Source organism: Macaca nemestrina, chromosome X (assembly GCF_043159975.1).
Source record: "Macaca nemestrina isolate mMacNem1 chromosome X, mMacNem.hap1, whole genome shotgun sequence".
Classification (NCBI taxonomy): domain Eukaryota; kingdom Metazoa; phylum Chordata; class Mammalia; order Primates; family Cercopithecidae; genus Macaca; species Macaca nemestrina.
In genome coordinates, this window is record NC_092145.1 from 20,058,367 (window position 1) to 20,085,115 (window position 26,749).

Below are 26,749 nucleotides of genomic sequence, written 5' to 3' on the forward strand. Positions count from 1 at the left end.
AAGCAAGAGCTTTTGGCCTACGAGCCACCAACCCTCAAGTGTTAGGCTCCTCTGATTTTCTTTAGCCCATGCTATTTCTTAGTGTAGTATAGTATAGGATGAATTTATACCAAAAGAATGGGATGGGCATGCTGCCTCATGCCTGTTATCCAGCATTTTGGGGTGCCAAGGCGGGCAGATCAATTGAGGCCAGGAGTTCGAGATCAGCCTGGATGCAAACCCCTTCTTTATTGAAAGTACAAAAATTAGCAGCATGATAGCATGTGACTGTAGTCCCAGCTACTCGTGTGGCTGAGGCAGAAGAATTACTTGAGCCCAGGAGGGTGCAGTGAGTCGAAATCAGGCCACTGCAGATCAGCCCGGGTGACAGAGTGAGACTCCGTCTCAAAAAAATAAAAAGTAAAATAAAATGAAGAGAATGGGCAGAGAGGAATAAGGCCAGCTGGGCTACAGCTTCCATAGTTACCATCCTATCTTCCCTGCCAGCCCTTGCATTGTCCAATGAGACTAGGAGTTTCCTTTTTGATGTCTCTGATCGTTTTTCCTTTTTGATGTCTTGATCCTCTTGCTTAAGATCATGCACAGCCTCTAAAAGATGCAGTATTTCTGTTCCATGTTCAATGGGGGAATCCCTTGCATTTAAAGACCCCATTCTTTACAGACAGCAGCATTTTCTCCTGGTAACACTTTAAATATGTAATTACATGGCCTTCTGGCTTTCATTGCTTCTAATGAGAAATTGGTTGTTAATCTCAGTAAGGATCTTTTCTGACAGGTAATTTCTCTCTCACTGCTTTCAAGATTCTCTTTGTCTTTGAACAGTTTGATATAATGCTTTTCAGTGTGGATCTGTTTATCTCCCTTAGAATTCCTTGAGCTTGTGGCATGTGTAGATTCATGTCTATTATTAAATTTGGGAGTTTGGGGCCAATGTTTCTTTAAATATTCTTTATGCTACTTTCCTTCCTCTCCTTCTGGGTATCCTATTGTATATACGTTGTTAGGCTTGATGATGTCCCATAAGTCTCTTAAGTTACGTTCATTCTTCTTAATTCTTTCTTTCTACTCCTCAGACTGGATAATTTCAATCAACTTATCTTCAAGTTCACTGACTGTTTATTTTGCCTGATCAAAGTTGCTATTGGCCCCTCCTCCTGCCTTCCTCCCTTCTCTTCTCTCTCTCCTCCCCTCTTCCTTACTCTCCCCCCTTCCGTTTTCCCTCAGCCATCCATCCTCCCTCCTTCCCCCACTGCTGAAGAGCATGCCACATGGGGGACGGGCTAGTTACTTGCTCCAGTGGCGGATGAGCATGGTGTCACCCCAGCCCTGAGTGCTGGGAGCCATCTGGCCTGCATCCAGCCTCCCTGACTGTCTCTTGTCCAGCCCCATGCCTGCACCTGTGTGCTCTAACACATTGCACACCGAGCAGCCATGGGCCCTGAGCAGCCACCACCCCGGTCATGCACCGGACTTGCCTGCAGTAGCACAATGAATGATTTTAGAATCAAGAATATGGACCACATAGCCCCTGTGGCTAACAGTTACGGAGGGACACTGAGGCACCAGCCAGGTTTTGACACTTTTTATGGGTCTCTGTTTGCTGTTTTTCACTCTCTAAATAAAGAGCAAACACTGTAAGAAGTGCCAACAGGCTTGGACTCAATTTCTCATGACTTGCCAACTGTACATTGCCCTTGTTAACTCTGTATAGCAAGGCTGTGATGAATCAAGCTTTAAAAGCTACCTTCAGTGGCTTCAAAAAGGAGAAAAAGTGCTTTGGCATTCCAAAGAAACCCTGGCTGTGGAGTGAGCAGCAAGTATGCCAGTGGCTTCTCTGCACTACCAACAAGTTCAGTCTGGTGAACGTGAATCTCCAGAGGCTTAACATGAGTGGCCAGGTATTGTATAACCTTGGCAAGGAGTACTTTCTGGAGCTGGTATTTGACTTTGTGGATGACATTTTCTGGGAACATCTGGACCAGATGACCGAAGAAAACCAAGAAAAGACAAAAGATCAATATAAAGAAAATTCATGCCTGAACTCAATTCCTCATTGGTTTAACAATACGTTAGGTTTTGGCATAAAGCAGGTACCCTATGGTATGCAAACACACAATTACCCCGAAGGCAGCCTCCTGGATGGCATGTGTCCAGCTTCTGCAACCAGCATGCCCAGCTCTGAACAGGAGTTTCAGATGTTCTCCAAGTCTCAGCTCAGCTCTGTCAGCCTCAACTATGCTCCATCAGTCAGGACTTTTTAGGCAACTTGAATTTGCTCACCAACAATTCTGGGAAGCCTAAAGACCACAAATCCCCTGAGAATGGTGCAGACATTTAAAGCTGTCTGCTTTTTTTAAACGTTTAAATCACGAAGCAGACAGCTTTGAGAGCTCAGGCACCTGGAACAGCCAGTCATCCTTACTGGATGCGCAGCAGGTTCCTTTTTTCGAGAGCTTCAAAGAAAACTGCAGCCAGTCTCTCTGCCTCAAAAAATTGACCGTGCATTTCAAGGATTACATCCAAGAGAGGAGCAACCCGGTGGAGCAAGGCAAACCAGTTATACCTGTGGCTGTGCTGTCCGGCTTCACAGAAAGTGGACCTGTTCACCTGCGGCAGTTTCTCCTGGAATTTTTGTTAAGACAGTCTTGCCAGTCATTTCATCAGCTGGAATAGGGACAGGTAGGAGTTTAAACTTGCCAACCCTGACAATGTTTCCTGCCAGTGGGGAATCAGGAAAAATAAGCCCAAGATGAACTACTAGAAGCTAAGCCTGGGTTTACACTACTATTAGGACAAGAACATCCTCCATAAGATGTCAGGAAACTGCTATATGTGCTGCTTTTTGTGTGACCTCCAAAACTTGCTGGGGTTCATGCCTGAGGAACTGTACACCATTCTGGGCTTCCAGCCCAACACAGAGGGCTGAGGTCTCTGGAACCACCATGAATCAGGCCAAGGCCCGTCGACTGAATGGAAGTCCATCCTGACCAACTACTCCAAGGACCCAGGAAAGACACGAATGAATATGTCCAGGAATGTCTCCAAGAAGCAGTGGACTTATTGCATCCAAAACCACACCTCTTGACCAGGCTTTCTCTCTTGTGGCAGAGAAGGCAAAGCTAATACTACTCACAGTGCTTTTAAATGAAAATGGTCAAGAAACAGGCACTGGGAAGCCATCCTGGCTCCTAGCAGGCTATGGGAAGGGATGGTACTGGCTGTTTGAGAGTCTCAAAGGAGCAAGCATATCATAAATGCACACAAATTATTTTTCCATTTTCTTTTGTGTTTTGCAACCAGGAACAGAAAATGCAAAAACTCCCTCTTTGTTTGAGATGGGTAGGAAGGTGGGAAGTAAACAGCCATGCCATTTCAGAGGTCAGTCTGTATATATTATTATTATTATTTGAGACAGGGTCTTGCTCTGTTGCCCAGGCTGGAGTTCAATGGTGTGATCATAGTTCACTGCAGCCTCCACCTTCTGAGCTCAAACAGCCCTCCCACCTCAGCCTCCTGAGTAGCTGGGACCACAGTTGCATATAACCATGTCCAGCTAATTAAAAATACATATATTTGGAGAGATGGGGTCTCACCATGTTGCCCAAGCTGGTCTTGAACTCCTGGGCTCAAGTGGTCCTCCCACCTTGGCTTCCAAAAGTGCTGGGATTACAGATGTGGGCCACTGCACCTGGCCTCAAATTTCTTTTGTACTCGGCCATTCCAAGGGTGGGTCGAAATGCCAAAAAGCAATCCTACCATGTTTCAATGACTTCTCTCCTAATTCAGGATTGACTTGGTTGCTGTAAACCTTTTACTGTATTCTAGAGTTCCAATAAAACTTGATTCTGACAGGTTTTTTTTTCCAGTGTTTTCCATGTTTCTTGAAAGTGACTAGTCCCCAGGGTACTCTACTCTGCCATTTTCACTAACATCACTCAATTCTGTGAGTGATGTTTTGAAGTTTAAATCCTTATGTTAACATCTTGTTTAACAGCATACGCTCTTTTTCTGAAAGGAATAACAAATCACAAGAAACATATAACTAGAAATTTATCCAGCATTAATGAACTTGTGAAAATCAATAAAATGATTTATTTTATATATGCAAAGTCAAAATCTCGTTGTACACTTTAATTTTTGCAAATTCATACAAACATAACAATACTGCTCCATATAAACTTTGTATAAACATTAAAGGAAATATACACTTTTTTTGTTCTTCTTGTGCTTCCAAAGCACAGAATGTATAAGTCCATCTGAAGACTTTCTATCATCACATGCAAGAACAAATGTCAGAGGTTGGGGGCAGCCTCAAGTGCACTTTGTAATGTCTCTAGACAAAAGAGAAGAGAGTTGGAGGTAGATTGTTTGGTGACTCTCCCTGCCCCTTCCCACAGAGAAATAAGTTACCCGAATAGCAGCTTCTTACTTCTTTGATTCAAACTATCCTGAATATTGCATGGTTTAAAAGGCACAACTAGGCATTGTTGAAAACTTTGTTCAGCACACATAAGATTGCCATTTCTTTTCTGTACACCTATTCTTTCTGAAGGACACAGTAAGAGCACTAAGTTGCGCTCCACTTGCAGGTGGCCCCTAGCCACTCTGAGAATGCCTGGAATGGCAAAGTTCAAAAGAGTGACCTCTCATTACCTGCGGTAGGGGCAGCGGTGTTTACTGAATTTAGCCTGCTGAATTAATAACATCACCTTCCTCAATTGAGAAAAACAATTCATACTTTAAAAAATTATTAAGGCAAAAGCCCAGCTTTCACTGCCAGATAATCATAAAATTCAAAAGCCCCACTGCTCTTCTTAGCATCTGGAAGGCAATTCCCTTGACTCAAACATTTCTGGAGGCTTCAACAATATCCCATTCCATCCTACAGCACAGAAAACTTGTCATTTTTTTCTCATTGGTCTTTGCACTAACATGACGATCTGTTGTTGATGTGATTAATGTTGCTGAGAAGGTGGTGGGAATCTATTTTTTCTAGTACCTTCTCGAGGTACTGAATTAGGACTCGTCTTTTAAACCTGAAAATAAAGAGAAATTTTATTAACCAAAAGATACTTAAAGTACTCATGATGTTCAAGGCACTGTGTGGGATACAAAGTGAAGCTTACAATCTACATGGGAATATAAAGATTGTCCTCATGGAAAGATACGGTTTAGAGCAAGTACCAATAGTGGCAATTGAGGGCCCAAGCCTACCTGAGACTACGATAAAACTAGAAGGATGAATGAGTTGAGTTCAGGTAACATAAACCCAAATACTTCTGGAGACAACCTTAACTATGAGTGAGGGCCAGGGTTTGAGAAAAAAGCAAGGCAGAGCCTATTCCTCTCTTTGTCCTGCACTGGGCCCTACTGCTCTAAAAACAAAAATGAAAAACTGAAGAGTTCCTGTTTTTACCCACCTTGCAGCTTCCTTGATGGTAAATTCAACAAACTGTTTCTTCATCTCCAGAGGTCCTTGCACTTCTTCAAGCAAAATGAAAATTCTTTCATATTCTGAAGATATTTAAAAAACTTCAGTATTTTTATAAAGATGAAGGGGAAATAAAATTTAACTATTGTACATCCTTAGTAATTGTTCTTTGTGAGTGGAAAGTTAGATGTAGTTTGTATTTTAAACATTCGGATCAAAATATCTGCATGCATCTACTAGGGCAACTCTTGTTAACACTAACCAAACGTAGCAGGCTGAATAGCAGCTGCTTAAAATTGTCCACATTTTAATCCCTGGAACCTGTGAATATGTTACCTTATATGGCAAAAAAGACTTTACTTTGCTGGTGTAATTAAGTTAAGGATCTTGAGATGGGGAGATTATCCAAGTTTATGCATGTGGGCCCAATGTAAGCACAAGTGTCCTTATAAGATGAAACAGTAGAGTTAAGGTCAGAGAGAAAACATGTAAAGACAGGAGCAGAGGTCAGAGAGGAGAAAAAGTGCTAAGGGTGTTTTCATGAAAATGGAGGAAGGGGCCATGGGCCAAAGAATACAGATGGCCCTTAGAAGCTTGAAAAGGCAAAGAAAGAAATCCTCTCTAGAACTAGCAGAAGGAATGCTGGTCTGCCAACACTATTTTGGCCCAGCAAAAATAATTTCAGAATTCTGACTTCCAGAACTGTAAGATAATAATTTGTATTGTTTTAAGCTAGGAATCTTTTGGTAACATGTTATGGCAGCAAAAGGAAACATTACAAGAAATAAGGGGAAAAAACAGGAAAATATATACTGTACCTTTTTAGCTAAAGCAAGAGGAATTGCCTTAAACTATGTGAAAGCCCAATATTGCCCCCAGTGTACCTCAAGGGGTAGTTTGAATCTATAGTGAATCATAGAATGAGAGAGACCTCCTGGTGCATTATTGATAGACGTTCTTTCACTACTTACTTCGTCCAAACTTTCGAACTTCCTTCATTAATTGATGTTTTATATCAGCATTGATTCCTTGTGCCATAGCAGGAGTGATTTGTAATGTATTTGGCATAGTTCCCAAAGTAGATGCTACTGGGTCTTTTTGGTCATCAACAGAGAGACTGCAGTTTTTGGCTCCTCCTACAAATGCGTTAATACCAGGTTTTTGAATCAGCTCATCTCTGCTGAGACTTGTGAAGTCATCAGATAGAGAATCCAATTGGTTGGGTGGCATAAGATCTCCTGTCATATTTATAAGCTCTGATGGAGCAGATTTTGACAGGAAGCCATCAGGTGTGATCTGACCATTTTCCATCTTCTCCTCATGGCCATCGTGAATGACAGTAGCATCTGGAAACCAAATGAAGAGGTTGAGCTGTGAGGTAAGTGTATTATGTCAGCCCCACAGGTATATCCCTCTGATGCTCAATTTCTAGGAAATTATCTCATAAAGCAGGAGGATATACCAGGTGGCGATCTGAGACCCCTCAAATTGAGGCCAGGACACATAATACAATAAAACCACCTCTTATTTTCTGGCCCTATGAATACATATGGAAACCAAGTAAGACAGTACAACTCTAAACACACATTCACAGATCCCTGGTACTCATGCGTTAGTGTCAGCTTGTTATGCTTTACAAGTTGAAAACAGCAAGTCTCACTTTATTTCATGACTTCTCAAATTCACATACAACCTGCCATGCTTTACTGAGCTGGAAGCCAGACAACTTGGATACACCACAAGCTGCCTCCTCTTTACATCAAATACATTCTGAGAAAATAGAGGCGGCCATTAGTGCTGAAAGTTCTATAACACACTCCATCACCAAAAATCCCTTTTAGTGTATTATCTTTCTAATTCTTCTTTTCTGTGTCAGAAAAGTGACTTTCTTTTCACTCCAGATGTGACACCTCTTTCATTTATTCATCGCCTGTGGCAGGCAGTGTGTCGGGAGCTGGGGATCAGCAGTAAACAGCCCGAGAGCAACGTTCCCTTGCCCTTGTGGAGCTCACATCCTCATGGGGCAGTCAGACAGTACATGCAGAATGAGCAAATGAAAGAAGCAGCATTGGGCTGGTGTTGGGGAAGCCATCTACAGGCCTTTGGGAGACAGCAGCAGAGGGAGCCCCAGGGGCTCCCGTGTTAGGAGAAGATGACAGAGGCCAGGCTGTGCAGTCTTGCAGACTAAAGCTGGTTCAGGGTCCTTTCTGAGTGCTTAGGAGAGTTGAGAATGGGTTTTCAGGAGCAACATGGCATGATGTGATATACATGTGGACATAATTATCTGGCCACAGGGTTAGAGAGTATATGATAGATGGGGGCTAGTTTAGAAACATGAAGCTGAGATAAGAAGGTATTGTACTAGCATGGTGAGAGGTCACAGCAGTGTGCACTGGAGGGATAGAGAGAAATAGTGGGATTTAGGGATGTTGAACATCAAGTTTCCTGAACTTGTGAAAGGTATCAAAGAGAGGGAAGAATAAGAGAAAAATCATGATGACTCTACGGTTTGTCACCTGAACCACTGGGTAAATAGTGCTGAAGTGTGGCAGGAGTCAGGGCACAACTGCCCTCCAGAGCATTCTTCCTGACTCTGGTTCAATGATCTCAGGTTGATAGCTTGACATTGATAAATATTATCATTATTTACATAAAGGAAATCTGCAAACACTACAATCTAGAGCTTTTCTATGCTCCTCAACCCTGACAGATGTTAAAGCTTTACTGGCACATATCTGGATGGTGCCATTATCTGCAATGTGGAAGGCTATAAGTAGAGCTGTTTTGGAGAGGGGCAAGTTCAAGAGTTCAGTTGAAACTCATGAAACTTACTGAGCTTTATTTGTCTATTAGACACCTAAGTGGAGATGTATGTCCACAAGTAAGTCTGATTCTGAAATTGAGGAGCAAGTAATATTCTAGAGATATAAATATCAGAGTTGTTGAAACATAGATCAAATTTAGGGCCCCAAGACTGCATGGGGTCACCTAGGAAGAGAGTGCAGTGAAGAATAGGAGAGGTCCCAGGATTGAGCTTTGAGGCCCTATGATATTTAGAGGTGGAAAGAAAAGGCAAAACCAGAAAAAGAGGATGAAAGGGAGTTGCTATTAGAGGGAAAAGAAAGCTTTGAGCTTATGGTGTCTGAGAACCCAACGTACCCATGGAGGAGGGAGTGAATAACTGTGTCAAATGCTGCAGAGAAGGAATGGCAATGTGCTGCAGACACTAGTGACCTTGATGAGAATGTTTCAGTGGGGTCAAGGAGGCAGATACCAGACTGCACTGGGTTAGAGCATGCAGAGGTGGTGATAACACAAAGAGCAAGTGCAGATCCACTCTTGCCCCTACTGCCAGGGAAACCTGCTTTACCCTCCTCACCCTTGCAGCCACTACAAAAGGTCGCAGCAAACATGCTCACCTCTTTCCATTTCTCCATTAATTACTGTGGTATTTACTTGCTAAGCAATGTACTCATCACTGTTAATTACTATATAATTTTTTCACCTTATGTAGATTGAGATCCTTGAAACAGGTTCTCTGCTCTCTGTGGGGATTATTGTACCTACCACATAGATGATTTAGTAATGGCTTACTTAATGAACACAAACTGAACATAAAGGAAGGAATACAGAAAGGAAAATAAAATTGTTTAGCGTTTTAGTCCTCTAGGAGCCATAAGGAAATCACAACCACTACTCTATACCTGTATGTACAAGGGTGGGTTTTATGAGGTTTGGATAAGATGGGAACCACGAGGCTGAGGGTGGTCCCTTTCCGCCCACATGGTTAGTTACAGTAGGTGGTGTTTGTGGTTTCCTCAACAGCAGGGACATACTCCGCCTTCTCTTAGATGACATAGGACTGCTGGGTTCCCCTGGACGTTTCACTTTGTTTTGTGGCCCTGCTACAAACTCATCTGCTTCATCAATCATCATTCCCTAAAAAACACATAAATGAACGTATTTCATTAAAGACCAAAATGCAACTATTATAAAACTGCAAGCACTCTTAATATGCATACATAATCAATCTTACATTGTATCACTGTCTTTTTTTCTTTCATTTTTTTAAATCTCATGCCAGATTAATATAATATAAATATTAATCATGGGCCGAAGATTTACCTTACCCCACCCCAACTTTGTTCTTAGAGAAATGCAACTCAATTTTAATCCAATTTAAATGGAACAAGGAGGAAACTAACATGCAGGATGTTGTTCCAAGCAAAACATACTACAATAATGATAAAACAGAAAGTATGCAAATAAGCAGCATTATTCAATCAAAATGAGAGAAGTACAAACCACTTTGCATCAACCCTTCATAAGGGAAATACTTTCCTTTTTTGTGCTTCAAACTCATATCATTAAACAACATTGATTATCACTGTACAGTATGCTACGTGTAGATGTTGAAAGGCAGGCAGGTGGAAAATGTAACTCCCCCGTCTGCAGCCTCACAGGGATTCAAATATGCCCACTTTGATGCTGGGCAGGCAGTGAGGAGGCTTTTCACTCTTGGGGGTAGATAAAAGATGAGAGGCAGCAGTGTAGAAGTCTAGCCAAGAGCTGTTCTTGTCCAAAGACAATCCAAGAACATGTGCCCTTATTATTTGAATAAAATCATATTAAATGACTTTTCCAAAGGATTTTTTACTCATAAACAATACAGAAAGGGGAAAACATTTTCACTGAGAATTTACTATATGCCTGTTCATGTTGTAAACAGTGTACATGTACTCATTTAATATCATGCAGAGTTCTATTAGTTAAGTGTAATTTTTATTTTTTATTTTTTATTTTTTTGAGATGGAGTCTCACTCTGTCGCCGAGGCTGGAATGCAATGGTACGATCTTGGTTCACTGCAATCTCCGCCTCCCGGGTTCAAGTGATTTGCCTGTCTAAGCCTTCTACAGTAGCTGGGATTACAGGCACCCACCAGCATGCCTGGCTAATTTTTGTATTTTTAGTAGAGACAGGGTTTCGCCATGTTGGCCAGGCTGGTCTCGAACTCCCGACCTCAAGTGATCTGCCTGCCTCGGCCTCCCAAAGTGCTGGGATTACAGGCGTGAGCCACCTCGTCCAGCCTAGTTAGGTGTAATTATTATCCCCAGTGCTACAAAATGAGGAAAGCGAAGCACAGAAAGATAAACTGAGGATTTAGGTGAGGTGGACTACCATTTAATTGAGGATTGAGGTGAGGTGGAATACCTCTGAATCTAGTCTTGTCACAAAAGAGATTATTGTGTGGTCTGGGCCTTAATACCAATGGTCTCCTCCATGAGTGCAGCTATAATCCCATCTGTTTTCATGCTTTAATAGGTAAGTCAGTATATCTCTCTCACACTCACACACACACACACACACACACGTCCCACATTTAGATTTTTAGTAGGACCATTCAAGTAAAACAACATCACTTAGTACTTCATATTTCAAGGGACGCATTCATCGTTTTCTAGATCAAGCACTACAAATATGAACCACGGGAACAGGAAATAAACTGTGATTTCGATATTAAAGAAATTAGTGTGTGGTGGGATGAATATATACTCTGGAGTGAGAAAGACGTGGATTCTAATCCTTGCTCTTATGTGCTGTGTCACAGGTAAGGCATTTGACCACTGCAGCCCTTGATTTCTCCCTTTTAAGGGGCAAACAGTAGAATTCGTCTTACAGAACAGTTGTGAGCATTAAATGAGATCATTTAAAACACCAGCTCCTACTAGTACCCAATACATGGCAGCTCTGACTTTATTCAACCAAAACACTGTTGCATCAGGAGGCTCCCACTAAGAGCCTAGGTGTCATATTTTATTGTTTAAACAAACAAATGGAGAACTTCTGATTTGTATTCATCTTGCCAAAAAGAAAATAATTATATAGCAAGAATATCCCAATTTAGGCAGACATAGGCATAGGTATCCTACCTTCTTATCTTGTTTAAATGGATTGCCAAAAGTATGCAGTCTTTTGGGTTGGTCTGGATCAATCTCTCGTAGCGGAGAAGCCAATGTCTTCAGATATTCCTGATAGTTACCCATTTGTGCAACTGGAACACTATGAAGGGAATCTGCAAAATCACAGGAAAAGGAATTGATGCTTATAGCTGAAGCGTATGGTCCTTTTGAGAAGACATCATAGTTTGGTTTAGCAGTGTGTCTTGGCATCAAATAGTATTTAAAGTCTCGAATCTAGCATTCTAGGATCTAGAATCATCTCTCTTCACCCCAATCATAACTTAGTCTTACCATTACTACTGCCTACAGGCTCACATCGCTAGGATTAGAACAACTCCCTTGCCTTCAAACCAGGTTTGAGAATGGGCTGACCCTACACCACCATCCCAACTCAAATCACCACATATTTTCTGCATTTCAAAGAGTCTAGGCTCTACAGCATTCTCTTATCATCCAGAGAATCTTGGTTAGTAGGTCTTACTCACTGAGAATTTGATTAAATCTGTAGGTTCTCTTCCTAGAAAAGCCCTCTTACACACAAAACTTTGTGTATAATTTCAGGGAATTGGCCAGAATAAGATTTGCTCATTTTAGTAAACAGGTGAGCCTTTTTAAAATAAACAAAATGGAGTAAATGGAATTTGTAAATAGTCACAATTATCCTCGATACCATTAGGTTGATTACTTTCATTTAAATGAGGTATTCTCTACTGAGTTTATCACAGTAGGCTGGGTGTTATAGTGTTTAGGTGTGCAGATTGGGAAATCTCATAGATCTAGGTTCTGCCGCTTTCCAACTGGCTAAACTTGGGCAAACTACTAAAATGCTCACTCTCAGTTTCCATGTCCATGAAGTGGACATAAAAACAGTATCTATTTCCTGGGGTTGTTTGAAGCTTACAATAGCTAAAGCATGGCAAGTGGAGTGTACGTGCTGATTAATGCACACTTGCCCTTAAACTTGAAAAAAAAAAAAATGTGCCTGGTAAACAGACATAGGGATTCAGTGAAAACAGGTATTTTATACATTAAAATACTATAAAATAACCTACTCATTATGCAATAAACACCTTCCTGTAAGTCATGCCTGGCATTTTCCAAAAAAAAAGTATTTCACAGTTATTTTACCTTCATCTTGTCCAACAATAAACTTGTGCGTTTTCAGCAGATTGGATCTCATTCTGGTCAGCTGGTCTAAAAGACCTCTACGGGGAATATCATAAGCATTTCTGTATGTCTGAGGTTTCAAATCCTATTTGAAAGGAAACAAATAATTTCAGCTATTCCTGAGGCTTTTAATATAGAAATATAATACTTATCTCTCTTAAAATGTTATTGAAGAGCATTATATCAATACAACTGACTACAGCAGAATTTTCCCAGTGGCAAAATTCCACTTGCTAGCCTTGTTCTGCGTTGTAACACACCTACAGGGTATTAAAGCCACAGGACTATCCCTTTTCAAATATTTCATTTAAAACACCAAATCCCCAGATTGATACCTGTGGCCGCCTTGCAGGACCACTGCTTGTACTCTAGATGTATTCCTGGCAGCCATGGAGGGGAGGTAAGCTGCTGGGATCTCCCCTCAGGAAAGCAATGGCTGATCCTGCAAGGAATGCAGTTAGCAGAGAGCCTCCCGCTGCTGTGGTACCATAGGGTGCTGCAGCACTGAGCTGAGGCCATGCCCTTCCCAGGCTGCCCATGGCCAGTAACAGAGAATGGCAGGGTGTTAGGGCCTGGCCAGCTCTGCCCAGCGTGGTCCTCCTCTATGGGAAATCTTGGTGCTAGAGTTCCCCAGTGGGCTGGCCAAGACTTTCTCCAAGCTACACCAATGTCTGAGCTTCTTCACAGCTAATTCTTCTTCATTTCTCATTCCTCTCATAGGTGATGGGTCAGCTTTGTGGCTTGGAAGCTCTCCCTGCCTACTCCAGCTTCATCTCCCCTTTATCTTTCATGGGTGTTATCCACAAAATAAATCTTATCCATTTAATTCCATATTGATATCTGCTGACAATTCCTAAACTGGTCCATTATTAACTACTAACTCCAAAATAGGATTGTCCATTATTTCAAAATTAAAGGAATATGAAAGACATAAATGTATCAGACAAGTTCAAACAAATACAAACTATTTATGTCACAATTTACCTTGTTTAAGAGCCCAATTTGGAAGCCAGCAAATTCTTTGGTGTTCAATTCTGTCAGCCTAAGCGCAGTTTCCCCTGTGATTTCTTTCAATAGTTTTCTAAAATTTTTATTGTGAGTCAAGGACATGCCACCTCCAGAATGATTTTTCACTTTAATTCCAATTTCCTGGGGAGGTTTCTTCCCCACTGATGCTAGTATTCGTTCTGACTCTAGTTTGGTCTAAAATGAAAGTACACAATGTGTTATAAAAAATCTACATTACCACTGTCATTTTTACTACTTAAGAAAGATAATACTTTCAGAACCCCACAGAACAATTTTCAGTTACAAATCACAGAAAAATGGATAATTAAACATTTTCCTGTGCTTCTCTGCACTACCACAGCAAACAGATAGGGGGCGGGAAAGACAAATAATATGGCTTTTTGTTGTTTGTTTTTGTTTTTTTCTTTCTCGTCTAGTGTCAAAATTATAATAAAATCATGGAGAGAATAAAAACCATGAATAAGAATTTCATTCATAGACATTTAAAAGCACATTTTGTTATGACAAAATCTAGTCTAAGTGAACAGGTTCATTTCAGACTCAGACATAAAGGTTTAAGACTCTGTATTTATATATGTAAACTAGTGCTAAAATTCATCGATTGGCATTATATCTGAAAAAATTGAACTATTTATCTCTAATATTGGACTATCCAAAAAAGGTCTTAGAAGATATTGCTTAATTTAACAGATATTACCAAGTAAATAATTTGTAAAAAGCCTCTTAATAGGCATTGTGATACCATATTGATTAATATTGCGTGAGTGTATTCTAGCAATATATATTTGGCATATTTTGTGTTTTACATAAATCTGAAATGGCTCAAGAAACACCGGTGACCTAGTTATTAAATTAGTAATTTGAGCTATTATAAATTAGCTATGATCTTCTCTTTTTCTCAGAAAGATGGAATTCCACCAATGTTTGGTAAACCTAAAATAATTTTGGATTTCCTGTGGTTTGGTCAGAGATATTTATTAATTTTCCCTAATTATTGGAATTAAGTCTATGCTTATTATCGCTAAAAAATTCTTAAGTCATGAAACATGAGATAAGAGAAAATGAAGCGTCTGTTTCCTTAAATGGTCTTGAAAGCTCATGCATAAAATGATACATGTGCCCCAAAAGGTCCCAGAACTTGCATTAATTAAAATATCTGTACACTATTCTTCCTTGTGGCCATACCTTGGTGACACAGCCTTAAAGGCTTAGGTAAACATCAAATCTTTAAAAAATCGATAGATCAATAGATAAATAAATAAATAACCAAACCAAAACATTTACAACAACCACAAAAAAATCTATTAGCAGAGAGGTAAGGAGGTTAGGGGGATACTTGGTAGATTAGAAATCTGGGGTTGCCCTTACTTTCTTTTGCACTTATAAGCACACTGGACTGGTAGGAGCTGGTAAGCTCCAGACCATACTTAAGTTGTCAGTTCCTAGCAAGGTGTGTTGGCATCCCAATTGTGGAGTCACTTTGGTTCTTTGGTGAAATCTGATGTTTTTCTCACTACTCTCCATTTCCTAAAGGCCAAACTTCCAAACACATCCACCTTGAAGCATTATCACCACTGCGAATGCTACTATTGTCCCCTACCTGGGAATACCTTTGTGCATAAGGTAAGTAAAACTGCTACATTAGTTTGTCATATAACGTAACACATTCATATGGAAGTAAAGCTCTAACTCAGTAGTTCTCAAATATTTCCATCCTACAAGAATGGGCTAAGTAGAGGTGAGAAGTATGATAAGGAACGGTGAGTGGAGGATGAGGTACTAATAGAGAGGGGCAGGCAAGGGACAAGGTGAATAATGGCAAATGAGGAACAGGTGGAGGGTGAGAAGAGAGGAAACTGAGCTCCACTCTTCAGCTCCCTTTGGGGTCTATCACCCTCCAGTGTGAGGAACACTGGTCTCATCTCCCCACTCTCCAGGGGAAAGCATATAGTTCTTTATCCAAGGGCTAGCATGTGAGTATAAGTCCTTCACATGCCTGAAAACTAATCTCAGACAAGTCATTCAATCACACCATGCCTCAGTGTGCTGATCTAAACAGGAGGGATGCTGTAGCCCAGAGTGATCTGAGGAGGAACTAGGTTGAAGATAGACAAAATGTGACCCATGAGAGAAGTCTATTAAGCCTCTGCCCCATATCAACCAGCTTGTGGGTAGGACAAACTGGCAGGCAAAAGGAGAAATGGCACAGCATCAAATGATACTGACAGACCCTTAACTGCAGCTTAATGGTGAAGCTAGAAGCCATAGAGAATCACATTATTACTAATCCATAAAGTGTAGAGATATATACACATTTAATTTGAAAAATTACAGTTACACTAAAGAATAAGGAAATGCACTTCTGAGGGCAAAGGATTTTTGTTTGTTTGTTTTTACCAATACTACCTGTTGGCTGAGTTTTTTAAGGTAAGAGATAACACTGTAACTAAGTCCACAATCTAAATTATCTGATATCAGATTTGGAGCTCCCATCATCCTTAGTGCTTTCTTTAATGGCTATAAGGAAACAAAATACACAACAGTAAGAATAGAATAAATCTTAAAATACTCAAAGTTCAGTTATAAGGGGCAAAGGGACATGATTCATTTCTTAGAAGTCAAGGTGCTGCACATAAAACCAAACATGGAACATTAAAAAGTGGCAATGAAAATAGCAGAGAAGTCAGGAGCAGAAAGTAAAAAAAATCAGAAGAGAGTGGGATAAGAAGAGCAAGTAACAGCAAATTCAAACAAGTAAATTGCATTCAATCTTATTTCCCAAATCATCAAATCATTTCACATTGCATTTTATTGTTTGCCCCATTACTGCCATGGTAAACAGTAACACACCCCAATTTCTCCTCCCAGTGACACCAATGGTACCATTTAAGATTCTGCCTTTTCACCTCTAGAAACTTGGCTTAAAGTTTGTCACATCAACCTCTGAAATGATTTTGGTAATCTTGATTTAGGTTATATCACCAGTTCAAAATCATGAATACTTCACATTATAAAAACCAAAATGAGGTCAAGTCATTTCTTAATCTGTTTAGATTTCACCTCCCACCACCAGTGCCCCAACTTCATGCTGTGTCTAGGACACATTTAAGAGGCAATAGGCAACTGTGATGTCTTCAGATTTTCTTTTTCCAGAGGGAAACCCCATACTGAGAATTTCTAGAGTTAAAAAGGGAAGTTGATGTAATATATGAATCCGGATCTATTTATTCTTAAATTCCAATATTATAATTTCATAAGGTTACTTTTAATAAGAGAAACATAGATGTGTTTTATAAAAATAACCATGGCAGTTAAAGGAATAAAATAGAGAAAACAGTTCTCTTTTGTGCCGCCATGACATCTCCAAACTCTTACACATGATTTGAGAAGACAGTGACAACACAAATATCTGTAAAATAAAAAGATATCTCTCTTATTGCAACAGTAAAAGCTTTTGATCACTAACATTTTTTGTGACAAGAATCATCATTGATACAGTTAATACATATATACACACAAATACATACTAATAGGTAGTACGGAGGCAGAGTTTTTAAGTAGCTGTCAAAAGCCTGTCGCCACTTCAAATTTGGCTTAAGCTTGTGAACTTTAAACAAGTCATCTGTAATAGAAAAATAAAATATTACATCATTCTAGTACTGAGCTCTAAGATATAATCAAGCAACCCACATCTAGAAACTTCAGCTTTTAATGTAGATGAAAATTTCACTGGCGTTTATTTGATTATCTTTTTTAGTGGTTGTATTATTTACCAAAATTATATATAGTATTTTTTCTAAAAAATGAAATAAATTCCTAAGTTACATATTCCTCTTTCATCTGCAAGGCTACATGAAATACAATATTAAAACAATGATTTTGATCCACTTGAAATATTTTCCCAACCTCTTACATATTGGTAACTCTAGTAATTTTCACCTCAGGGGCAATCCATGGTCACTGGTTGATGGAATAACATTTATTTCATCTAAACATAGAGGGTGTTATACATTTTGCTGAAAGGTCAAGGTAAGAGACTTTACAAAGTATATATGAACAAAAGCTAAGCCTATAATTTCTAGGCAGTGATGAGCAAGCTCTAAAACTATATTTTGGGCCAGGCGTAGTGGCTCACACCTGTAATTCTAACACTTTGAGAGGCTCAGGTGGATGAATCACTTGAGCCCAGAAGTTTGAGACCAGCCTGGGCAACACAATGAGACCCCCATCTCTATTAAAAAAACAAACGAAAATTAGCCAGGTCTGGTGGCATATGCCTGTAGCTGGGGAGGTTGAGGCAGGAGGATTGCTTGAGCCTAGGAGGTTGAGGCTGCAGTAAGCTGTGATCGTACCATTGCACTCCAGCCTGGGTGACAGAGCAAGATCCTGTCTCAAAAAACATAATAAAATAAAATAAAATAATAAAATAAAAATTTTAATCAGTCTATGCTTTGTTTAACCATATTTCCCTGCCTCTTCATTTTATTTTTTAATTTCCATGATCACACATTTTGAGCCAAACTTTAGGCCACTCACTGACCTAAAGTCATTGGGTGATACTAAAAGCACTATTAAAAGTAAGTACAGATGTTAGGTTGAAGTTTAAAATTCTGTACAACAACTAAACATGTTTCTTGAATACCATGTACTAAAAGTATTTGAACTAAAAATATTTACCTAAGTAGACATTCCCTATCTTTTCACACTTAAATTTAATTATTTTAATAATCTAAATACATTTTTATATACTGCATGAAAATTTCCTTCACATCTCATTATTTCCAAGTGTAAGAAAAAAATATTTTTTCTAATATAATAAAAATATAAAAATTGGAATCCCCAGACATCAACATGAATCTGCCACATATACTATAGGTACCAAAGACACTATAAATTCATGCTTTATTTTGTGTCTTAAGGTTTTATTACTATTTTTTTTAAAAAATGCTTTACTTACAGAGACAAAACCATCCCTATCCCACATGCATAATTTACTTACAAATAGGGCTATTCTTTGAAATTCTGAATTACTTTAGTTAAGAAAAGTGACATATTTCCTTCCTTTTACAGCTATAATAAATTATTCACTCCTGCTGAAACAAATTTAAATGAATTTACAAAGTCATAAAACATAGGTCTTTTGTTAAAGATTTGAAGATATTTCTGGTTCATTGCAGCAAGTGGAGCCTTTAACGACCATTCATATCCTGACAGAAAGGAATGAGAGACCATGGGTATATCCTGTTATACCATGTCTTTATGTGGAGTCTGTTGGGAATTAGGCAGATTTTGGAAACTAACAGACAAACATAAATACTGGAGAAATTTTTAGATATATAATACTCTTTGTATTTCTAACAATGCCAAGTGCAATGATTCCACCAAGGAGATCGTTTAGGCTAATTATTTTCTGCCAGAGTTTTAAAATGGGGGTCAGGAGAAGAAAGATAATCTTCTGCAGTCTAGATTAAGAGTAGAGAGCTTCTAGTGTGACACTGCCTTAGTCACTACCTCTGTAGCTCAGCAAATTATTTCTATAGGATTAAATACCCATTCACATGGACTCCCTAGGATGGTACAGTAAAGGTGTCATATGAACAATTAGCTGATCAACATTTGAAAGAAGAGGTGATGAGAGTGTAGAATGAATGAAAGTAAAATGATACTGCTAACACCTCAAAAATGACTGGTATTTTCTCTTCCAGTTCCTTTCTCCCATTTCTTTCTTCAAAGAGAAGGAAGACCTGGGTTTGAGTTCAAGCTCAGCCACATCCTTAGCTCAGTGAGTTTGGAGAAATCGCCTTTGTAAGCCTCCATTTCATCTATAAAATGGGTCAGATGATAATTGCCTTACCACAAGACTATTCTAAGGAACTACATAATATATGTGTGAAAGCCCCATACAAAATGAAAAACAAACAAACCAGTGTAAGCTGTTAAGCACCAGATACATAGTGACTGATACACATCAAAGTATCCTGCTTCTATTCTCTATCCTCCTACCTCTCCCTTTCTTCCTCCTGATCATAACTGGTTTTAATATGGAACTACATTTTATTTTTTACACAAGCCCTCAGTTCTGAATTTAAAAGAACAGGTTGATTGAATGTGGTATATTTAAGAAAAGGAAAAAAAACTTGTTACAAATGCTCTAATTTCTGCAGTTATTAGGTCTCAATAGAAAAATTAATTTCCTAATTGGGAAAGAGTCCTTTGCTAACTACAACAATCTGGTGACCTCCTTAATGACATGATTCTGGTAGCTTATTGATACAATTAAGCCTCATTTATCTATTCCAGAAAATGAGATGTTTTATATTTTCTAGTAAGTTTTAGTGCATAAGTAATTAAACTTTCATGACCTTAATTTGATTGAAATCTGGTATTAATAAAAAGAAAACAAGGGACACTATTATGAACAATTACTGTACTATGCAGTAATATAGTGATGCTTCTGGACTTATGAAGTCTGTGTAACTTAACTTGCCCTTTTACTAACTGTCCCTCTCCACTAAAACTGTAAAATTATACAATAACCGTACAGTATATTCTTAGTATAAGAAAGCAGTGCCTTCGAGAGCTACTAAGATAATGTAGATATTAATAATGAAAATAATAACAACATTTATTGAGCACTTACTATTTGCCAGGCAAGTTCTAAACAATTTAACTGTATTAACTCATTTAATTCCAACTAAATCCCTTTGAGGTAAGTACTATCATCATCCCCATTTCACTAATGAGGAAACTGAGGCATAGAGAGGTTAAGTATCTTGCCCAAGGTCATGAAACTAGCAAGTAGCAGAGCCAGATTCATACCTGGGCAGCTATGACCACTAGCTCAAACTCTTAACCACTATAGATGTTAAACTACCCAGAGAATTAAGTAATTATGGAAATGTTGAGTTTTTGTTTATTTCAGAAACTCACAAGGAATCCCAAGTTTGGACTTCAGGAGCTCAAGGACCTCCAGCCTCAAAGGGTGTCAAAAACCCTATACTCCTCAGAAAACACAGGTTACAGAAAGGCCTGGAGATGGATATTTGAAGCCAGGGGGCAGAATGGGAACTGAGTCAAGATCGGCATGGACCCTAGCTGAATGTATGGGATTAGGGAACAAGGGAAGAGTCAAAGATGCCTCCAGAGTTTCTGGTGTGGGATGTCTGCATAGACATGGTGATGCCACTAACTAAACTGTGGAGAGAGGAGGAAGAGCATGGTAAGGTAAGAGTTCAGCTTGGCTTGAAGACACTCTTGAAACATCCAGAAGGCTGTTGGGCAACCGAAATAATTTAGGTCATCATGCTCTAGGCAAGGTTGGAGTCTCAGTGTTATAGGCTAAGGAAGACCAGGCACAGATGCCACACATATCTTACTGGTGACAGAAGACACTTCAAACAGAAGAAACACTTGACATTTGAGGAATAGAGTGATACAAACTAAAAGGTGGCCAGGAAGACAGTGTCAGGATTTGACTTGGCAGAGTGCTGAGGAGTTTGGGGATGGGCACCACGTGGCAACTTAAGCAAAGAAGGTTTTAGGCAAAAAAGAACTGAATGCTTGATCACACTATAATCATTCCTCTTAACCATTATGTCATGCCTTCATCTGACCTCTATTACCTGAAAGATGAGCAAAGGCAAAGATGAGAGGATGGGTCTTGCTATTGTAAAGTGCTCTATATCCTGATAGCTACTGGAAGACCAGCTACTCTAGTTAAAGGAATTTTCAGGGAATAATCTAGAAGGCAGGCTGGATTTAGACGAAAGATGGGACCCTATAGCTCAGCCCATAATAGTTGCATAGGACTTTTACCACTGCTCAGTAGTAATGAGGTCACCGCTACCCCTATGGTGTCAGTAGAGGTCAAATGTGGAAGACAATGAAGCATTCCTACCTCTTCCAGCCAGGAAGGTATCATTCTAGGGGGGATCCAGAACTCCCACCCGCACACAACAATAACAAGGAGACCCCTCCCTTTTGGTGTCAATGAAGACCAAGTGGCGAGCCTGAACTTCTACCTGGCATGAATGAGGCAACACCTCCCAATTTCTCCAAAAGAGTGTGAGAGGAAGTAAGTTAAAACAGAAGGTTTAAGTAAGATCCAGAGATTCATAAGAAAATACTGAAAATGTACAGGAAAAAAAATCACTTATACCAAGAACCAGGAAGATCTCAAACTTATTATTGTTATTATTATTTTTGAGACAGAGTAGCACTCCATCACCCAGGCTGGAGTGCAGTGGCGTGATTTGGGCTTACTACAACCTCTGCCTCCCAAATGCAAATGAGTGTCGTGCCTCAGACCCCTGAGTAGTGGGAATTACAGGTGTGTACCACCATGCCCGGCTAATTTTTGTATTTTTAGTAAGGACGGGGTTGTACCATGTTGGCCAGGCTAGTCTGGTCTGGAACTCCTAACCTCAAGTGATCCACCTGCCTTGGCCTCCCAAAGTGCTGTGATTAAGGTGTGAGCCACCGCACCTGGCCTCAAAATTAATTTAAAACGACAATTAAGGGATGTTGACACCAAGATAATAGAGATGTTAAAAATATCCAATTTAAAGCAGCCGTCATAAAACATGTTTCAAAAAATAATATGAGCAGGCTCGAAACAAATGAAAACACATGCAAAGAAATAGAAAATAAGAATAGAAGATATAAAGAATAACTAAATGGAAATTTTAGAATTAAAAAAATACAATAACCAAAACAAAAAGCTCAGTAGATAGGCTCAACAACAGAATGCAGGGGACAGAGCAAATAATCAATGAACTAGAAAATAGAACAATGTAAATTACCCAATCTGAATAACAGAGAAAATAGAATGAAAACAATGAACGGAGCCTAACGAACCTATGAAACTACAAGAAAGGATCTAACATTCATGTCAACAGAATCCTGGAAGGAGAAGAGAAAGAAAGTGGGGCTGAGAAAGTACTCAAGGTAATAATGGCTGAAAAGTGGCCAAATTTGGAAGAAGAAATAAACCTACAGATTCAAGAAGCTCAGTGAATCTCAAACAAAATAATCTCAGAGAAATGCATGCCAAGACACATCATAATCAAACTTCCGAAAACTAAAGGCAGAAATAAATCTTGAAAGCAAAGAAAAACAATACCTCACTTACAGAGGAAAAACAATTCGAATTAAAGTAGATTTCTTATTAGAAACCAAAAGAACAGAAGGCAGTTACACAGCATTTTTCTAGTGCTGAAATAACAGTACTGTCAACCAAGAATTCTATACCTAGCAAAAAAAAAAATACATATATATATACACACACATATATATATATACACACACACACACAAATATATATATATTTCAGGAATGAAGGGAAAATCAAGATATTCTCAGATGAAGAGAAACTAAGAGAATTTGTCACTAGCAGACCTATCCTTAAAAAACAGCTAAAGATGTTCTTTAAACAGAAATTAAATATAAAAGAACAAATCTTGAATTATCAGGAAGAAAGAACAGGATATGCCAAAATATGGTTTAAAACAATAGACTTTCATCCTGAGTTTTCTAAATTATGTTTGACAGTTGAAGCGAAAGTTATAACAAGGCCGCATGTGTTTCTAATTGTACATAAAATAGTTCAGATAATTTTAGTATAAATGGAGGAGGGTAAGGGAATATAATGAGAGATAAAGTTTCTATATTCCACTCAAATTAGTAAAATAATGAGAACGAGTAGACTTTGGTAAGTTATGCATATATAACACCTGGAGCAATCACTAAAAAAGCTATCCAAACAAATATACTTGAAAGTACTATAGGTAAAAGAAAATAGAATTCTAAAAAACGTTTAAATAACCCAAAAGATGCCAGTAAAATGAAAACAGAGAAAAGAAAAATAGAACAAAGAGAAAACAATACTATAAGATGGCATACTTAAGCCCTAACATAACAATAATCACATTAAATGCAGATATCTAAATACATCAATTAGAAAACAAAGATTGGCAGAGTGGATTAAAAAACATGACCCAAAAATGTGCTGTCCATAAGAAACTCACTTAAACAAAATAGTTACAGGCAAGTTCAAAGTAAAATGATGGAAAAAGATATATAATGCAAACATCAAAGAAAAACAGAAGTGGATACATTAGTAGCAGATAAAGCAGACTTAAGAGCAAAGAAAATTAGCAAAGATACATTACATAATGATCCATCAAGGAAGAATACACCATGATTCTAAATGTATATGAACCAAGTAAAAGCTGCAAAATAGTTGAAGCAAAAATTGATGGAAGTGAAAAAGAAATAGACAAATCCACAATTATAGTTGGAGACTTCAATACCCCTCTCTCAAAAACTGATAGAGCAAATAGACAGAAAATCAACAAGGATATAGCAGAACACCATCAACCAACAGGAATAATTTAACCCTTCTAGAATATCCTACCAAACAACATGAGACCGTACATTATTCTCAAGCACCGCTGGAATATATATTAAGACAGAAAATATCATTTGCCATAAAGCAAATGGCAACATATTTATGAGTAGATATCAAATACAGATGTGTCCTCTGACCATGATGGAATTCAAGCTAGAAACTAGTAACAAAAAGATAATAGGTAAATTTCAAAACACTTGGAAATTGAACAATACACTTCTAAATAATCTATGGGTCAAATAAGTCTCAGGAGAAATCAAAAGACAAAGTAAAGTGAATGAAAATGAAGGACAACATGTAAAATTTGTGGAAATCAGCTAAATTAGTTCTGAGAGAAATTAAAGGCTAAGTACTACTTACAACAGAAAAGAGGAAAAGTATCAAACCAATAATCTAAGATCCCATACCAAGAATCAAAAAAGAAAAGCAAAACAAACTTAAAGGAGAAGAAAGGAAATAAAGAAATCAATGAAATTTTAAAAAGAAAAAAATTGATAAGATTAATGAAACAGCTGGTTCTTACAAACATCTAGCAAGGCTGACAAAGACAAAGAAGACATAAGATCCATGTTATCAATACCAAGAATAATATAGGTGATATCACTAAAGACTCTGTACACATCAAAAGGACAATAAGGGATTGCCAAGAATGACTCTACACACACAAATTTCACAACTTAGATGAAATGGACAAATGGACTGATTCCTCAAAAGGACACATAACCACATTTCACTCAATTAAGTACATAATTTGAATAACCCTATAACTATGAAATAAATTGAATTTTAAAATTAATAATTTTAAAACTCCCAACAGGAATGTTTAGAACTAGATAGTTTCACTCAGGAATTCTATCAAATTTACAGAATGATTAATACCAATTATACACAATCTTTCCCAGAAAACAGAATAGGAGAAGCACTTCCCAATTCATTTTATGAAGAGCTTGTATTACCTTGATACTAAAACCAAAGACAACAACAAAAAAGACAACTACAGGCCAATATCTTTCATGAATATAGACACAAAATTACTCAACAAAATATTAGCACATAGAACTCAGTAATATATATGAAAAGAATTATATGCCATGACCAAGTGAGATTTATTTCAGGGATAGAAAGCTGGTTCAATATTTGAAAATTAGTGTAATCCATCATACTTACAGACTAAAGAAGAAAAGTCATATGGTCATATCAAATGATGCAGAAAGAACATTTGAGGCCGGGCCCAGTGGCTCGCGCCTGTAATCTCAGCACTCTGGGAGGCCAAGGCAGATGGATCACCTGAGGTCAGGAGTTCAAGATCATCTTGCCCAATGTGGTGAAACCCCATCTCTGACTGAAATTATAAAAATTAGCAAATCATGGTGGTATACGCCTGTAATCCAGCTACTTGGGAGGCTGAGGCAGGAGAACTGCCTGAACCCAGGAGGTGGAGGTTGCAGTGAACTGAGATCATGCCATTGCACCCCAGCCTGGGCAACACAGCAAGATTCCATCTTAAAAAAAAAAAAAAGAGGCCGGGCGTGGTGGCTCGCGCCTGTAATCCCAGCACTTTGGGAGGCTGAGGCGGGTGGATCAGGAGGTCAGGAGATCGAGACCATCCTGGCTAACATGGTGAAACCCCGTCTCTACTAAAAATACAAAAAATTAGCCAGGCGTGGCGGTGGACGCCTGTAGTCCCAGCTACTTGGAAGGCTGAGGCAGGAGAATGGCGTGAACCTAGAAGGTGGAGCTCACAGTGAGCCCAGATCACGCCACTGCACTCCAGCCTGGGAAACTGAGCTAGACTCCATTTCAAAAAAAAAAGAGAGTGAGCATTTGAGAAGCTCTAACACCTATTTATGATTTTTAAAAACTCGGAAAAATACAAATAGAAGGGGAACTCTTTAACCTTTTTTTTTTTGTGAGATGGAGTTTTGCACTGTCTCCCAGGCTGGAGAGCAGTGGCGTGATCTTGGCTGATTGCAACCTCCACCTCCCGGGTTCGAGCAATTCTCCCGCCTCAGCCTCCCAAGTAGTTGGGACTACAGGTGTGTGCCACCATGCCCAGCTAATTTTTGTAATTTTTAGTAGAGATGAGGTTTTGCCATGTTGGTCAGGCTGGTCTTGAACTCCTGATCTCAGGTGATCAGACTGCCTTGGCTTCCCAAAGTGCTGAGATTACAGGCGTGAGCCACCGCACCCAGCCAGAACTCTTCAATTTGATAAAGAAAATCTACAAAAGCATTATGCTTAATTGAAGAATGAATAGTGCATAGTCAAGCACTGATGGAACATACATCTTACCACTGCCATTCAACACAGTGCTGGAAGTTCTCTACAGTACAGTAAGGCAAGAAAAGAAGAGAAAAAGCATAAAGATAAGAATAGAAAAGGTAAAACTGTCTCTATTTGCAGGTGACATAATTGTCTACATTGAAAATTTCAGGGAATCTATAAAACTCTCCTACAACTAATAAGTGAGCTCAGTAAAGTTGCAGGATACAATATTAACATAAAAATCAACCGTATTTGTATATACTAGCAGTGAACATGTAGATACCAACATCAAAAATATAATACCATTTGCAATTACTCAAAAAATGAAGTAGGTATAAATATAACAAAATATGCACTGTATTTGTATGTGGAAAACTGCATAACACCAATGAAAGATCAGAAAAGATCTAAATAAGTATTTGCAAGTCACCTATCTGTCAGAGGGCTAGTATCTACAATATATAAAGAACTTCCAAAACTCAACAGTA

At 38.8% G+C, this 26,749-nt stretch overlaps 1 protein-coding gene and 1 pseudogene across 5 annotated transcripts in view; one reads left to right on the forward strand and one right to left on the reverse strand.

Annotated features, from left to right (window-relative positions):
* Positions 1-1,422: 1,422 nt before the first annotated feature.
* On the forward strand, positions 1,423-2,926 carry LOC105481388 (protein C-ets-2 pseudogene; annotated as a pseudogene).
* Positions 2,927-4,066: 1,140 nt separating this feature from the next.
* Positions 4,067-26,749, reverse strand: part of LOC105481389 (integrator complex subunit 6 like) — a 62,923-nt gene continuing 40,240 nt past the window's right edge. Inside the window, exons 10-18 of one of the 5 annotated variants that reach the window (XM_071088783.1) lie at positions 17,116-17,210; positions 15,995-16,105; positions 13,544-13,762; positions 12,521-12,644; positions 11,363-11,505; positions 9,136-9,370; positions 6,403-6,777; positions 5,421-5,514; positions 4,067-5,036 (exon numbers count right to left, since the gene is read on the reverse strand). In XM_071088783.1, coding sequence (XP_070944884.1) covers positions 4,928-5,036; positions 5,421-5,514; positions 6,403-6,777; positions 9,136-9,370; positions 11,363-11,505; positions 12,521-12,644; positions 13,544-13,762; positions 15,995-16,105; positions 17,116-17,210 — 1,505 coding nt within the window. In that variant the 3' untranslated portion in view covers positions 4,067-4,927. Of the gene's footprint in view, positions 5,037-5,420; positions 5,515-6,402; positions 6,778-9,135; positions 9,371-11,362; positions 11,506-12,520; positions 12,645-13,543; positions 13,763-15,974; positions 16,998-17,115; positions 17,211-26,749 lie in introns of those variants that run through there. The other 4 variants (XM_071088785.1, XM_071088786.1, XM_071088784.1 and 1 more) reach the window with 4 other exon arrangements.